The sequence below is a fragment of the Pleuronectes platessa genome, chromosome 14, assembly GCF_947347685.1.
Source record: "Pleuronectes platessa chromosome 14, fPlePla1.1, whole genome shotgun sequence".
NCBI lineage: Eukaryota > Metazoa > Chordata > Actinopteri > Pleuronectiformes > Pleuronectidae > Pleuronectes > Pleuronectes platessa.
In genome coordinates this window covers 9008553-9025985 of record NC_070639.1, presented here as the reverse complement: position 1 = coordinate 9025985, position 17433 = coordinate 9008553, and the positions used below count along the sequence as shown (strand labels likewise).

The 17433-nt window shown below is 44.8% G+C and overlaps 1 protein-coding gene across 1 annotated transcript; it reads right to left on the bottom strand.

Annotated features, from left to right (window-relative positions):
* Window positions 1-2435: 2435 nt before the first annotated feature.
* On the bottom strand, window positions 2436-17087 carry aff3 (AF4/FMR2 family, member 3). The gene is made up of 19 exons (XM_053440634.1): window positions 16880-17087; window positions 15056-15100; window positions 12517-12591; window positions 11925-11958; window positions 11771-11828; window positions 10715-10766; window positions 10387-10421; window positions 10021-10204; window positions 5970-7931; window positions 5556-5686; window positions 5263-5419; window positions 5077-5180; window positions 4862-4925; window positions 4182-4318; window positions 4016-4087; window positions 3815-3908; window positions 3687-3736; window positions 3359-3567; window positions 2436-3160 (listed from the first exon to the last, which is right to left on the bottom strand). The coding sequence occupies exons 1-19, from the start codon at window positions 16949-16951 to the stop codon at window positions 3039-3041; spliced, it is 3657 nt and encodes a 1218-aa protein (XP_053296609.1). The 5' UTR covers window positions 16952-17087; the 3' UTR covers window positions 2436-3038.
* Window positions 17088-17433: the final 346 nt, after the last annotated feature.

The window sequence follows — 17433 nt, the reverse complement described above, 5'->3', positions numbered from 1 at the left end:
TCATCAAGATAAGAAAACTGTTATATAAACACAGACCATTTACCATTAGTGCTGTTGAAGATTTGAAGAGTTGTTGGTGTTCCACCTATAGGTGATATAATATGACAGCTCCCTAAAAGTGAAGCCAAATTGTCTCCATTGCCTCTTGGTGGCTGACTGCAGTATAGTTCAGAAGTCCCATCTCCTCCAGGTAAGTGGATGGGACATGGATCCAACTGGGAAAATGAAGTAATGCAGCTGAATATTTAAAGTGTGTAAAATAGATCAAGGACACCCTGTAGACGTAGGTGATATTTCACCGATAGGTGTCACTACAGAAACAAAATGTGTATTTATTCCATAAACTGGATATAAAAATTGATAACATGACAGTGACAGTCAAAGTGTTTTGATCCCCTCCTGGGGATTTAAAAAAGCTTATTTATAATAAGTTATTCATGCCTATTAAAGCGGGTTAAGATGTCATAATTGACAGCTGAGACCGAATTGAATTGACCCAGTGGGTGTATCGGTGGGACCTTGATGAAGGGGCTCTATTCCCTGATAGCTACTGTGCAGACTCCTGCTCCAACTACCAAGAGTTTGCAGCGTATCCGAGATATTTTGGCTTCATTTCTGGATAGTGGGAGAAACTGGAGACTTGTTGTCCATCTTTATATACAGTCTATGACACCGACTAGGTTAACTGGGAGCTTGTGATCATCCCTCTTTTAAAAGGCACTTTAAAAATAACCTGAGCCATAAGGTGCGGCTCCCTTCACCGATCCATACATCCCATCCCCACTGTGGACACGGTGGTCCCCTCCAACAGCCTCACACTGTGACGATAATTCTCCTGTAGCCTGCAGTCTGAAAAAAAACCACATTAAAATCCACAGTCACGACTGCTGAGCATTTCCATGTTAGGCAGCTGCTCGATGAATGGATTCGATTATAATGCAGTGAAATAAGGTCACTGAGCCAGCAGCAGAAAATCACAGAGAAATGGCACAACCTCAGTTCAGAGTGTCCTTATCTGTGTAGTGGGGTTTGTCTGATTTGACACAAGATCTACTATCTGCTTTATGGAACCAATCAAGTCAGCAAGGGATGGATTTATTAATTTAAATTAATCAACTAATTAAGTCAAGTTAAGGACAACAGAGCAAATAAATAATTATCCAGGGAAATAAAAACGAATTTAATCTGGTTCTGGATTAGTATGAAAAATGAATTTCATAAAATCAAAGAAAACCACGACGCTATTGACCCGAAGCTTGTTTTGTCCTTAACTGCCTCCTCATTGGTGGTTCACTGTTGCTATGGTACCAGACATCAGATGCTGAAGCTGCATGTGCGACTTCTGTGGTGGTGCAGGAGGAAGTAGAATTACAGAGATGGTGTGTGTGTGTGTGTGTGTGTGTGTGTGTGTGTATATGTGTGTGTGTGTGTGTGTGTGTGTGTGTGTGTGTGTGAGAACTCTGCACAACTGGACCGCTTAATTAGTCTGAATCACACACTCGCACCTATTAAGTGCGTATGTGAGAGAGCGAGATGGAGAAAGAGAGAAAACCTATATCCTATAGACTTCTCTTCCTTTCCGAGACAAAAGGATCCTAATATAAATGCATGAATGCCAGTAGTTATGATCACTATCGGGACATTTTACAATAATGACAGAGTGAGAAAAATAAGCTTCTTAAAAAACATGTATGAGTTTCTTGTTTCAAACCTCGGGGAGAAAAGCTGTGCTCGCTGGAGGACACAGGATTATTTAGTTTTTATGGGCATTCCTGTTTCTTTAGTTTTTATTGGAAATTATGCCAACATCACAAAAAAAAGTATCTGTACTTGATCTGGGTTGCCAGTTTATTAGGTACTCCTTTAAACCAATGGAGCCCAAAAGCAGACTCCATTGGTTTTAGCTAGGATTTTCTTTTATCAAAGCAATAACGGTGCCTTGATCGCCACCTGGTGGTTGGCTTCATTTCTGGCTAGTGGGAGGAAGTTGCGTCATCCATGTTAATGTGCAGCCTATGGTTGAGACTGGAAAGCTGATAACTCTACGGTGACCCTCAGGGTTAAAACACTTTTCTTGAATGGTTCAAAGGATTTTAAACAATGAATGAAATGAATGCCTATCACACTAAGTTAAACTTGTTCCAGTTGCTTCTGATGATTTTGAATATTTTGACCCACAGATGACCTGGTAATCATCACTTTGTTATTGACGCTGTTTCCTGTTTCCTTCATGCGAAAATTCACTTTTTCTCAAAATCATAGGTCTGTGCTGCTTCAAATGAGATGCACTATCATAGAAGATGGAATAATACTCCTTCACTAGACCAACAAATTAAACTTGAAGCCTGGAAGAACTCGACAGCTTCGTTTTTCATTCAAATACACAACCACGCACTCAGGAAAGAGACAAATAAGATTTGTAACTTTTAAAAGTCTGTAACTTAACTCACCAACATTTTATTCTCATGTATTTTCTCTTCTTTTTCTAAAAACTGACATCCATCAAATATTGCACAGTAAAAACACGTTAAAGTGAAAAAGTTTTTTACAATTAAGAGTCTTTTACACCTTCATTAGTAAAAAAGATGCCGACAAGTGTTTTTCTTGGAAAAAGTGGTGAATGATTGATCGTTTTTTAAACGTATTTTCCTGTCTTGGCCCCAGAGAAACAAACGACTCATTCCAAAGGTTGAGAAAAGGCTTCGAATGTGAGTTCTTAAAGATCCGAGAAGAGTTTGGCAAATGAATAGAGACTTTAAATCCACAGCGCAGGCACCTCGTCAGAATAATCCAGTGATTTTGCACCTCAAGCAGGCTTTTTCACACAATAAGGCCCAGACGGTGAGCGTCACAACATCCTATGAGGATGACAAATGTCAGGCTCCATGAGATTTTAATCCAACTCCATTTCACACGGTGCAGCAGGCGTGTCAGTGTTGTCCTGTCAGCTGCACAGCGGAGATCCATAGAGTTGTGTCTTCTGCGGTAAATGAAGCCTGGAGATCCAGCGAGCAGGTGAAAGTAAAATCCCTCTTCTTTTAGTTAAGTTTGGCACTGATGCGAATCCACTGAAGAGCCTGTCTGGTGAACTGGACCGTGTGAGCAATGCTACTGTGAAGAGTCAACGGCCCCGATAAAGTATTCAAGTAATTGAAGAACTCTGTAATGAGAAAAGGAAAACAAAATCTTAAATCAGTGGCTTAATTCAATAAATATCCATATTACTGTTATTGTGTTTTGTTTGTAAATGTGTGAGACAACGATATATCTCAAGGGGTTGATTCCATTAAAATGCATTTCTAACAATTATATGAAAAAAATTTTTTTTACCCAGGGTTATGTATCTCTGAAAATGTACCTTTATTCTCCTTTGCGAGGTTGTCGGCCACCTCCCAGTACTCGTAGCTGTACAGCACACTGTTGGTGATGGTAAGATGGTTTGCTGCCATCTGGTGGATACGCTGGGGAATGCTTATGAAGGAGGAGGGGGAGGTGCTGCCCCCATGTGAACTTCGTGCAAGGTGTTTGGCGTTGGGTGAGAGTGGCGGAGGGGCTCCTTCTGCACCCCTGGGGAGTGGAGACACAGGAGCAAGAGAGTGATGGTGATCAATGAGGGTTCAGTGGCTTGGAATGGAAATAAATGGATTCAACAGAGAGGCTGTGATAAAAATGTATTATCCACCTACTTCCCAGAGTCATTCCAGCAGGGTGGCGTAGAAGGCACTTTGGGAGAACTCTGTAACGGCACCATAAACGTTATACAGATGCTTACACTCCGTGTAAAATTGTAAATCAGGCTTTTTTTCCGATATACCTTGAAATAGTCGAGCAGCACTTTGGAGTATTTCAGAGCGTGGTCCTTCTTTAACCGAAACATCTGCCAGTACAGTAGGGCAAGGCATCGGAAACTGTGGACACACAAGCGAAGGTCAAACAAACTCAAATCTGACGCTAAACTGCGGGCTCTTCAGCGTGATGATGGATGTGGCATAAACACAGGCGATGACACACGCACCACAGAACCGCCAGCTGTTTGTCTTCCTGTCTCGCCCCAGGGCCAGAGTGGCTCTTCAGCCTCATTGCGTACCTTAAAAAACAGCCAACAGAGAATGTTAACTACGCTGCTGCCGGTCATGGAAACGGATGTGTCTGTTTTCTTGTTGAATTGACGTTGGACTCACCTGATGAGCTCCACTGTCTCCGAGTACATGGTATATGGAGATTTAGCCTCCAGCGGTCCTTCCTCCATGGCTTTCCCACACTCCATGAAGGAGAGGGCAGCGTCCACGTAGTTCACAGCTTTCCCCAGCTTGTCCACCTGAAACCGAAAGAAAAATGATGTAAAGCTGGAGTTAATATTAAAGAGGAAATTTAGGCGTAGCAAATTTTAAATGTGATTTTTTGCCTAGGTTTTGTGTACGACTGTGTCACTGAGTAACATACAGAGTGCTTATTTTACAAAAGGTTCAAGTCCCCATCAATAATCTACTTTTGCGATTATTTTTTCTAGGCTATATAAGAAAAAACAAGGCATCTTGAACGTGCATATTTTTACTCTTTAGCTGTTTCCCCGCTGCTTCCGCTTTTGTGCTAAGATAGGCTCAAGGTATACACGTCCTGGACTGATCTCTCTACTGATCTCTCTGACCCCTCTCTGACTTAGGTTAGGGTTAGGTCGAAATGATGTTGTTATCGAACCGTTATGACAATGAAACGACTTTAAGATTAAGAGTTCCACCACAAATTTTATCATAAAAAACTAGAAATAAAATAAAATATTTGGTTTTCTTTTCTCAGCAAATAGTTGTATTCCCAATATATTTTTCTATGCTGTCGATAATGTAGAAGGTGAAGTTCTCACCATTGCGTCGGCTCGATGCTTCATCCTTTTCGCTTCGTGTAAGTAGTACTCAGCGTGGTGTGGACTAGGAAGATGAAGAACACAGAAAGTAAGATACAGTCAGAGTGTTTTATGTTTTCAGTAAATCTATTAGTCTGCTGGGTCTTGATCAGACAAACCACAGACGAGGTGAGCTGTGCAGTTCTGCACTACGCGGAGTGCATGTCATTGCTCACCTTTCATATTTATTCACGGCCCCCTGGTGTCCTGCAGGGCCCCAGCACTCAGACGGGGGCTGGGTCTGTCTGGAAACTTTAACACATTCCACCTCCATCTTGGGCTGAGGACAAATGTGTAGTGTAAATTAGGTTATGCATCAATAGAGCTGGGGCGATGTCAATAAGCAGCTGATTTGTTTTTACCTTCACCGCAGAATCTCTGGTCTTGTCTCTGTTCTTGTGGCTGTGATGCTGCTCTGAAGTCCTGGCTTTGGGAGGAGGTTTGCTGGACTCTGGGCTGTTGGACAGTGGAGACAGGGGAGACAGCGGCCTCTTGCTGTCTAAGTACTCCTCGCAGAACCTTTGAGTACACACACACGCAAGCATATTTGCATTGACTGCTGACAGGACAGGGGCACTTCAGGGACCAATCTGATTTCAGCTGGAGCCAGTGCACCCATGGGTAGAATGCAAAGGTGTGTGTGGTGTTTTCTTACCCATTGTGTGTGGTCTCGGTCACAATGTTGCGCCCAGCTGTGTGAGCCGAGGGCTTGGTGCGATCCGATAGGTCTCCTCCGGCGTGGGGAAGACTCCTCTTGCCTTCTCTGTGTGACACACCGTTCTCCAGCTGGACGCACACAAACGCACAAAGAAAAAAACATTTCTATAATCATCGCTTTCTGTTACAATTTTAAAAAGAAAAAAAACTATTCCTGAGGCCGGCCTGATCCAGATCCGCACCAAAATGTAACAAGTGCTTCCTTGGGTCATGCCCCACCTCCACACAAAATGTCATTGAAATTGGTTGAGTCGGTTTTGCGTAATCCTACTAACAAACAATTAGAGTAACCCAGACAGAAAAAAAAAAATTCCTAATTGGCGGAGGTTAGCATAAAATGCACGTTGTCTACCTTGCGTTTCCTTTTGCTGTCTTTTGTCACAGTCTCAGGTGTGTACAGGTGTTTCATGGTGTCTCTATGTTTGTCCTTGGCTGACGAGAAGGAGGAGGGAGAGGAAGAGGGTTTTTTAACGGCTGGGCCACTCGTGCTGTCCGGGACCCGTTTGAGAAGACAGAGGTCGATCTGCACCACCAGGTTTCTGAGCCCTCGCTGGGAAGAACCCACAGACTTGTCTCCTCGCCCAAACGGGACTAGGGTGTAGAGTTTTTGTCTGGCCTCGCCCTGCTGCCCTTCGCTTGGGTGAGCAGTGGCGCCTCTGGGGGGCGCTGCTTTGGGCCTGTTGGCGTCGGGTCTGCCCGCGCCTGGTTGCCCTCTCTTGGCGAGTCTCTTGTGGGAGGTGGAGTCAGCTTGAACTTTGGTGATCGGATGTTCGGATTCAGAATCTGAACGCGAGGAAGACGATGAGGAGGACCGTCGATGGGGAGTCGGGCAACGTGACGGAGGAGGTGAAAGGTCCTCTTGTAACTCTCTCTCCTCCTCAGCTCTCACACCCTTTTTCGTCGCCCCTTGGCGGTTCGAGTTGTCCTTCAGTCGGCATTGCTTTGCATCAGTAGGCGGTTTCTGTCTGACCTGCGGTGTTTGCCATTCACGTCGATGTTGCTGCTCCTTCCTCCTGTTTTCCCCTTTTGCTGTCTCCTCTCTCCTCCTCTGCCTTTCTATCACTCCCTCCTCCTCTTCCTCCTCCTCTTCTTCTGCTGAACTCTGGATCCAGGGACGTCTCAGCAGCTGCTCCTCCGCCAGCCTCCTGTCTTCCTTTCTCTCCCCTCTTCCTTTCTGTTTTTCCCGATGTCTGTCCTCTGTCCTCTCGTGTTTTCTCCCCTCTGTTTGTGTTGGATGATCTCGCCTGTGATCCACCTCCTGTTCTTTGGCCTGGTATATTTTCCTTGACGCTTTTGTGTGATTCACTTGCACAGGTGTCGGCACTGTGGCCTCCCACGGCTTGGCCCTTGGTTTCAGGCTCGGACCAGCCCTCGAGTTCGACCCACTGGCAGAATTAGCAGCAGCTTTAGAGGTAGATTGCGACTGAGAGCAGTGGCCAGCCTTGGTTTCACGACTAGCAGGAGCTAAGTGCTTTGCTCTGGTGGGGTTAAGTTGTGAGGCACGTTGAAACGGAGGCCTGGGCTTGTGGCTGGACCCGCTGCCCTGGATTTGCTCAAAATGTGAAGTGTGTTTGGCTTTGGGAGTCTCTGAGATCGGTGTAGAATCAGGATGAACCTTAGACTTGGGTCTAGATTTCTGGCTGTGATTCAGGTCAGAGTTTAAAACTGTGACAGAGGCCTTCAATTTGCTCGGCTCTTGGTCGTGCGTTGGTCGGGTCCTGGGCCTGTGCTGGTGAGTCGCCTGAGGGTGAGAACCGTTCGTGGGCTTGTTCTTGGTGTTAGGCAACGGGGGGATCCACGACCTAACTTTTGTCCTGGTGGGATTGGTCGTTTGGACAGTTTGTGTCTGAATCTCAGGGAGGTGACGGAGCCTTGAAGGAGACGGTAAGCTGGGACTTGGGCTCCTTGGAGGATGTGTAGGAAGGGGGCTCGGGCTGCGGCTGCCCCTCAGGCTCCCACACGGACTGGGGCATACACTTAAAGCTGGACTGGGGATGGAGCTGAGCCTCGGGCTGGGGCTGGGGCAAGTGCTGGTGAAGGGGCTGGGGCTCGGACCGTAGCTGTAACCAGGGCTGGGAAGAGGGGTGTTGTTGTGGCTGTAATTGAACTGTGGGCTGGGAATAGGACTTTGACTGGGGCTGTATTCCTGATTGCTGTCCCAGGACCTGGCTGGGGATGGGGCACGCTGGGTGTGGGGAGAGGGCAAGCGTCTCCTAGCGCTCTGGGACGGATCCTGTTCAGTGCTGTCAGATTTTTTGTGGGACTTCTTCAGCCATTTGTCCAACTGCCACTGGGCCGCAGCGGGGTGATCAGTCTAAAGAAAGCACAGAAACAGGGAGAGAGATTAAAAATATAAATCATGAACTACATACATTTCAAATGAAATCTATAGTGATACAACAATATGGAAATAAATACCACATTAAAATGTTCTATTTCTTATTATATTACTTTATTATTAAAGATTATGGCATGGATCTGGATCAGGGGGAAAGATCCAGGAATAATTTGTCTTTAACATTTGGAGATCGGGCGTTAAAGAAAAAACGTAAGATTTTCTTACGTTTCTCAACAAAAATCTGGATGTAGTGGATTTAAATGTGGTTCAAATGATTTCTAGTAAAAAAGAAAAAAGCAAGTAATTATACGACTTTATTCTCAAAATAGTTTTATCGCCTTTAATAGGCCCTAATACTCTGTTGTACTGTCATAAAGATCTGACTGCATTTTAAATACAAGAAAGTACAATGTGCGTCTCTGTACCAGGTAATAGGTGGTTAGCACTCAGTGATAGTAACTTTGTAACTTAAGCCCTTAAATATGCATTGAGGTATGTCTGTCTTTTACTTTGGGAGTAAATGTACTTTGTTATTTCGCCCCTGCACACGTCTTTCTGTGCACTAATGTAGAGATGAAGTGCGAGCAGAGAAAAGCGTTGTGTTTAACCACATGAGGACTGACACATATTTCAAACAAGTGTGCACACACTCCAAAGTTTGCACATTCCAACGGAGCCATGAATCAAACATGTACCACATTTACTGCACCTCACAGACTCAGCTGCTGTTAAAACCAACCAAACTCCAAATAACAAATTGGTATGAGGTAATGAGGTAATTATTTAATAAAATAAGTCGAACTGATGTTAAAACCTCAGCGTGTGACAGTCTGCAGTAGCTCCACATTCCCCCGTTCAATAATGTAAAATGACTCACCTCATGTTTGCTTAACAACTGGCTTGGTGGCCGCAACAATGAGACGAACACGAGAGAAAGCAGGAGTCAGAGACTCAAATACATAAATAAAAAAACAAAGGGGTTACTCACGACTTCAGAGCAAACTTCTTCCTCCCTCTCTCCTTTCCCTCTCCCTCTCTCTCTCCCTCCTCTCTCTCTCTCTCTCTCTCCCTCCTCTCTCTCTCCCTTCTCTCTCTTTCTCTCTCTCTCTCTCTCTCTTGGCTGACCAAGAGCTAAATTAAACCTTTACTCCTCAAGTCAAACAGTTACCCCCCCACCCCCACCCTCCTCTTCGGCCCACCTCCACATCCCTCGCCCTCTTTCCAGGGAAGACACTGCATCTCTTGTGCCGTCTCGCTTTCCCTTCCTCCCTCCCTCTTTTTTTTTTCTGTCCCTCCCTCTTTCTCTCACTACCTGGAAGTCTGGATTTGCTGCTTCCACTTCTCCAACCCCCAATCTCTTCTCCGGGAGACACTCAAATGCTCCATGTAAATTAAAAACACATGGCGTGCACCCACCCACCCCCACCACAGACACACACCCACACCCTCCCTCAAAAACACACACACACTCAACTGCCCCGCTCTCTCTGGATCGGCCCAATGTCGAGCAGGTTTGGTCATACAGTCTGCTATGTCGTGTACAGGGCCTTCCATTCATAAAAGAGAATAAGGTTTGCCCCCTTCATTCCAACGCAGAGTGCAGGTCTCACACCAACCCCCACAATGCCCCTCACCTCCACAAGCCCTTCATACCCAGCCTGCTCTACACCTCTAAATCGCACGTTCAATATTTGTCTGAGATAGTGAAATGCAAGTCGCACACATTCCCTCGCGAGTTGTTGCTCTGTGAGGGAGGTTTTCGGTGGCGGCATGAACCCGAGTCCTGACGACTTCCACCTCCCGAGGGGCTCAGCCTGTTGACATGACACCCAGGCACTAATTTCCAAAGCTACCCCTGCCACTCGACCCCACATCCTCGTCCTCCCCCCCTCCTGTCCAACTCGCACGCATTCCTCAGTCCTCCGTCCCTCCCCACACCTGCAGTCAACTGCCTTGTGGCCACCGCTCCCTGCGGAGAATTCCCCTCGGAGGCACACAAACACAGACGAGAGAGGCACGGACGGAGGAGATGAGAGAGCAGAAGTCCAGACCCAGGCTCGGTTACCTCCTTGCTGTTGCACGGCGGCTGCACGTCGGCCGGCGAGGCAGGATCTGGCTGAACGTCCGGGCTCGGGCTGCGGGAACGAGGGCTGCTGCTGCCCGACCCGACGGTGGAGTCTGAGCCCGAGGAGTCCGAGCTGGAATGTCTCACCCGCCTGCCATGTGTGTGCGCTCGCTGTGCTGACAGGCTGTCAGTCAACACACACACAAACATCAAGAAGGGGGTCAGCATAGGTACACAGATGAGAGCAGCAACACACCCAAAGGGCGGAGAAATTGTGTTATTTTTTAATGGCACGCACGGTTCAACTTGTGTTAACAGACAGACACTCAAAAATGAACCTGCACATGAAATTTGGTAATCGAGTACCTGTGTCTGTCCCAGGGTGCTGACTCGTGAGTGGCCTTTAGAGGGAAAAAACAAGAAGCAGAAACGTCAACATCCACAGCAGCAGCAGCCCGGTGAAAAGCTTAGTACACTCGCCATACTTGTTACCTGTTGCGCTTTATTTCTTTATGTAATTAGCGGCAAAAAAGGACAACTATCAAAGTGCCGCCTTATGGGCGTGTGAGACCAGAAAAACAGGAGCTGCCAAACACTCCAGTATTTGTTTGGTTGCACAACACAATGCAGATCAGCTGATGTCACAACTACCAATACAGGTTTATCATTTGAAAATTAATTTGAAGTAACTCACCCTCTGAGTGTCATCATCGTCACTGCTCAGCTTAAGGTCATCAGCGAGCATGCTGTAAACAAACATTGCAATTGTAATTTTTTGGGAAACTATTTTTAATGTGGATCGATCATAGAAATAATAGAATAGAAGAAGTGATAGAGCAATATAAACTAAATTAAATAATCAAATCAAGTAAGCCATTGTCTAAAAATCTAAGATTAATGCTTCTGTGGGGTTTTGAAAATGTGATGGGTCAAATCTATTCACGTGATCCACTGTTTAATATGTGGGACATGATTTATCTGTACCTCTGATAAAGTTGAAATAAACTTTACACTTAAACTTTATATTTCAGAAAAAAAAAGTGTTTGCAAAACCATGAACAATTTTGTAGGTAATATGTTAAAGTAATAGTTTAAGTTCATGCAACAAAACCTTCTTGGATAATAATGAAATTTTAGTAAAACGTCTATATCTTGTATGAAATAAGATTATTAAATCTTTACAAGTATTGTTTTGTTTTTTGCTGTTTTATTATATATACTGTATATATCTATAGATTGTATATTTATATATATATATATTTATATAACTTGAAATATTTTAGAGCTCAAAATACTCACTTTGGAAAACAATACTTTTTCCAAAGGTTTTGTAAATGTTATCTGTCACTAAGCGTCTGCATTACATATCAGAGGCTGTGAGATCATTGGAGACATGCTTACACTACTGAACATGTGTTTCAAATTAAAAGGAGGACGTAAAGAGTTAACACACAGAAGCACATCGCTCTCCACTGACAGCTTCCAAGACTGTTAACTGGCCTTTGACCTGACTTATGTTACACAGGCTAAAACAAACACAAAGTTAGCCGACAAAGTTAGCCGTATGTTGACTTCCCTTCATTCTCCCTTTCTTTCATTCGTGCATTTCCTAAATTAATTTCAGAAAACTTGGTTAGAAGAATACAACTGGTTAAGCGAGTGATTCCAGTTATTGTCTGTGTGCGTTCCACAGTTGGGGTTCAGGTACGATGACCTTTTAGTGGATCGTGTTTCCTTGAGCATCACTTACGATTTGTGAGGTGCCACATGAGGGTGACGGGTCAATCGCTGCTGAACATCCCCCCGACCTGACAGAGAGAGAAATGTTAAACATTCAATAGAGAACCAGTTGTAAATCACTGCTGCTATCAGAGGTGAAAGTCTATCAATCAGTGGAGACTTACTTTGCCTTGGCTGTGTAGTCGATTGTTTCACGTCCTTGGAACAGAGAGAGAACAGAAAATGGTAAACATACAATATGTAACTTTGGCCACTAGGAGTCTCTCGACCAAAAATAAAACACAGAAGCTCTATTTCCATGACTTCCTGAAACACAGAGGGATCATGGGAGTTGTTGTTCACACCATTGCCAGATGAAAATCTACCTGGTGCCAATAATTTTCATGGATGAGATAATGTCAAAAAATCAAAATCAATGCAGCAAAGGAAAAAATATTTAATTCCACACCTTCTTCTCTTTTGTCAAAACCTGGCGCCTGCATTACCCACAGTGCAACTCACTGACAGTTTGATTGGAGATTCAGGCGCTTCATGCTAGTGGTAGCTAATGTAGCCTTTAGCCGGTAACAGACATGAGGAGGGGGCTACACAGGTCTGGTTACATTTATTATCTCTACCCCCCCCCCCCCCCCCCCCCACACACACACATTTGTTATCTTAAGACCCAACTGATGCTGACTCCCATGACATCACTTAAGGCAATTTATCATGGAGGCACAAAAGGATTCATTAAAACAAACACACACACACACATACCTTTGGGTTGTAGAGGATTTGTTGGGCCTGGTCACCCCCTAAGGCTTGCTGGGACGTCCACGACTGAGTCATGTCCTGCGCAATAGAAACGGGGTCAAAGGTGAATTGTGCGATGTCACTGTGAGTGATGATCTTCACATAAACAAACCCCAGGCTTCCTAAATCTGTCATCGGAGCTTTCTTTATTCCCCTTTGATTCTCTTCCATTTACACACACATACAGTGCAGAGAGTGCAAGGCATCTGAAAGCTGACTCTTGTTATCAGCACAGTTCCTCCCCACGGGGGGGGGTGTCTCGAGGGGAATGGGGGTCAGGCTCTGTACAGTAACAGTTCATGGTTGGAGTGGGAGTGTGTACCTAGCAGAGATGTTGGGATTCCTGTGTGGTTTTGCTTTGATTGATCACTATAGCTGTATCGTCCTCGAGGCATTTCAAGTATCTTCTTTATTTCTTATCTATTTGATCTGTTTAGGATTCACAGCTCTTCCTTTGTGGGCCTGTGATCCCTCTGTGTGCAATCTGGGTCTGTCTGTGCACATGTGTACACATCCACATGTCATTGCTCCCCCTGAGGGACTACGGACGGGTCTGTGATGATTACACATATACATCTGAACTGTCAGGAATATTTACACCACTTCTTATTTGTCCACTACACACCACAGGACAGGAAACCAGCCTAAGTGAGACCTCTCTGTTTCCACAGTACATGGTGTGATTATTATCTCTGTTGATTAGATTGCCCTGAGCCACACTCAGACAAACCCTGTGGTTGCTGTCTGATTTTGAACCAGTCGTTCAGTTCAGTATTTTAACCTGATCTGGCTCCTCAGCTACATCAGTGTGGAAGCATGGGGGCCCTGTGTAATGTAAAGTATATATGGTAATAATTCTACAGGGAGCACAGAGTGAAAGTCAAGGTTTTGATTTAGATTAAGATATAGATATAGATTTAGATTTAGGTTAAGGTTAAGGTTAAGGTTAAAGTTAATGTTTATTTTTATATTTAAGTTAAGGTTTAATTTAGGGTCGTTATTTAAGTTTGGGTTAAGGTTTAGTGTTAGGTTTAGGTTAAGGTTATGGCTAAGGTTATGGTTATAAGTGAGGAATAGTTATGGTTAGGTTTAGAGTCAATCCCTAGGAAATTAATGTAAGTCAATATAAGTCCTCTGACGTAATGGAGACGTTACCATGTATGTGTGTGTGAACAGCCACCAGCCAGTTAGCATAGCTTAGCATAAAGGCTGGAGTCTTGGGGGAGAAGTAGCGTGGCTGAAAGTAACAAAATCTGCCTAAAACCTTTGGCAGATGAAACAAGCTTTGCTCTTTCCAGTCTTTATGCTATGATGAGATAACTGGCTGCTGGTTGTAGTTTCATATTTAGACCACCATACAGAATGATCAATCTTTTGGCATTCAACAGACCAAAAGTTAATCTATTTATCTTGAATTAGAGTATAAGACATTCATGAGCGGACACATTTTGATCAACCTGGCAAGCGACTCTCAACCTTTTCTTCTCCTCTTCTCCTCCCTCTCTCTACATTGTGCCCCCGGGGAGACAAGTGTTTCCTCTCTCTGCTCATCCTTTCACTTCGTTAACTCCCCTCCCTCAATCAAAGAGGACGCAGCGGCAGCCCTCACCCGTCACCCCCCCCCCTCTCCTCCAACAACAACAAGGTTCCCAGGTGGAGCCCTATGTGTTGCTATCTGCCTCCTTCCCCTCACCCCATGTTCTGTATCCCTGTTCATCTGCTGCGCTCCTCTTCTCGGTCCCACACTGGGGACCGAACTTCCACTACACCGCATGACACCTGACACAACATGAAAACAAAGACCCCTGGGATGCTCCGGATGAGCTGACATTAGTCAATTAACTGATTAGTTGGTTGATAGAGAATGAATCTGGCACTATTATTCTAATCATTCAGTGCATCTGAACATTATCTATACCGCTTTGAGGGTCACACGGAACTGGATTCAACCAAGCTGGTATTTGGTGAGATGTAGTGTTCCCCCTGGACAGGTTGTCAGGGATAAACATTCACACTTACAGTCAGTTCAGTGTCTCCAATAACCTAACCCTGATCTGTATGATTTTGGACTGTGGGAGGAAGCTGGAACTCCCCCGAGAAATCCATGCTAACAAGCAAAGCTGGGATTCAAACCAGTACACTTCTTGCTACCAGTGCTAACTGGTTCACCATTTGATTGATTACTTTCATGGAACATTATTAAACATTCTCTCAATCCATCTTTTCATGTGTGAATATTTGCTGTTTTCCTAATTTAATTTAAGTTTGGGACTTCTGTCATGTTTACACTATATTCTGACCTCAAAGCAATGACGTGAATCTATAACGACAATAATGAGTCAAACCCTGCATAATAAATTACACAATTGATTTGTGACTAAAACACATTCGACTATAATGCATTTAAATGACATGAATGCATTAAGTAAGGGCTGAAGCTCATTATTGCAAAGGTCCAATGCCACTGGGATACCTGCAGATCATACTCGAGTAATTTCCTTACCTCCAGAATATCTTTGGCACAGCTGTTGTGTTGGCTTCCTGTTACCTGTGAAAAGCAGAAGAATGGAGGTGATGGTAAATGAAGACAAAGTCACAGGAAGTTAGGACTGACGGTTAATCAGAGGAGCTTTGTTACACCTCAGAGCAACAGATTAGTTCATTCATCAACTGGAGAAGCACCTGCAAAAAAAAAGATACCTGGCAGCACAAAGCAAGTTAGACGTCTACATTACAGCCAAGTGGGTACAGTGTCTTTCTCCTACACAGCAAATACAGTTAATATGCAAATTTACACTCACATGTATGGAAACACAAAATAATTATTTTCTTTCACGTTTGCATCGCAAGGACACACACACGTACACATTATGAAAATTACCTTCCGAACAGTGCTTCCCGCCTTTTTGCTGTACATTTCACACACACCCTTTACTGTAAACCCCCCCACACACACTCACACACACACAGACACACACAGTAATTGTGAAAGTTGAGAGGACATCGATGACTCATATCTTAGAAATCACAGCTGCAGATGATCAGATGGATGCTGATACTATTGCGAGCAACTTTTCTGTTTCCTGTCCACGTTAGGCAACCCCCCCCCCCCCCCCCCCCCCTCTCTCTCTCTCTCTCTCTCTCACTTTCTGTTGCCCTCCCCCGTGTTTCTCTCAGTTTCGCAACCCAGCTCACAATTCAAATTCACTATGTTGGCATGAAAGCCCAGACTCGTTGTGCTTGAGCATTAATTCAGGAGATAAGATTTAGCTTCTTATGCCCCTTTCTCGCCTTTTGCTGCCATCTGGGCAACATTGGAATGCACAGTAGAAAGATTATGTGTGGTGCATCGTCCATGCATGTGTTGTGTGTGTGTGTGTGTGTGTGTGTGTGTGTGTGTGTGTGTGTGTGTGTGTGTGTGTGAAAACGTCATTTCTTGCACACATGACTCACTAAGGTCAGTGTCTGAGTGGCTGGACTTTAAGCTTGCGGATGGAAAACACTGAGGGAAAAAAAGTAGCAGCCATGATGCCTGTAGGCGCTGAATGAAAAACATAAACACAGACGGACAGTATTTCAGCTCCCGGTGGTGCTAAACTCTGAAGCTACTTCACTCTTACAGGCCCATTAGTTAAGAGCATTATCATGTGAGATGTGTTTCATACCCACTAGCATCACGGCTCTGGTGCAATACCCAGATGAGGGAAATCCCCCAGGGCCAATCAAACCGCAACCCATCATAACAGCTACAACAAGCTGCATGCGAGCCAGCTCCACTATAACCACCTGTTGCATTCTTAAAGTACGTGCATTTACTGAAGTTATGCTCGTCTTTCAGGTTATATTTGGCACGTCCATATGCTTTTGGATATTTTCAACATTTATACAGTCATATAGGACAAACAAGACGACTGTTTTGGGTGCTTTCCCTCCTTCAGTCCATCCATTCTCTCAGTTTCCATTAAGTAAATCTGACAGTCTTTTGCATATTGTCCTTGAGGCTATTTTTGCCTCAGATTTACAATCATTTCACCCACTTTTCTTGTCTGATATTATTCCTTTCCAATCCCTATATGCACATTTCTTTGCAGCAAGGGTCCACCTCACCACCATCTGTGTTGGGGGCTTTAAATGAAAATCTGAAAAAGCTGCAAACTGCATCTTTGTGAAGGTAAGAGCAGAACATGCAGAGATATTTATTCCACGGGATGGTTACACCTGAAGCTACTTCTTGCACAAACTGTTGACTTCACACAGAAAAAATACGACTAAGAGATCAAACTACCGTCACTGATCACAGCTCCTTCCACTCCATGCTCCCTCTCACCTGAGAATACGCGCATCGGAGCAGAAAACAGACGATGGAAAGTTTCTCTCTGCCGCCGAGGACAGTCGGCATGGTTCCTGGATGGTCAGTGCTCTCCTCCGGCGTCCATGCCACTGAGGACCCGCGTCTTGAGGTGCAGTGGATGCGGACGTCTGGCCCTGACACTCCGGGCTCTTCACTCGTGGATCCTGCCCGCAGCTGCTGGAGAGTCTCCCCCCTCTGAGTGCGTGTGTCACCGGGGGGAGACAGAGAGTGATGTAGGCGGGTCTGTAACGTCAGGGATGATACACGCGCGCGCACACACACGGAGATCAGTCATGGAGATCACGACTCAGAGCGATGCTGTGACTGTGCGATGGTGTATTTTCAAATGCGCAGTTTGGATGTTAAATGTGGCGGAGACACCCCAGTCAGTAAAAGTCATGCTTTCCAACCGACAGGGGCGTAGCTGGGAATTATATGGACCTGGGTGAATTGTTTGCTTTTGCCATCAGGGCGCAACAAGCTGTAGAGACACATATTCTATTGATATTTAAAAGCCTGTTTATCCATCA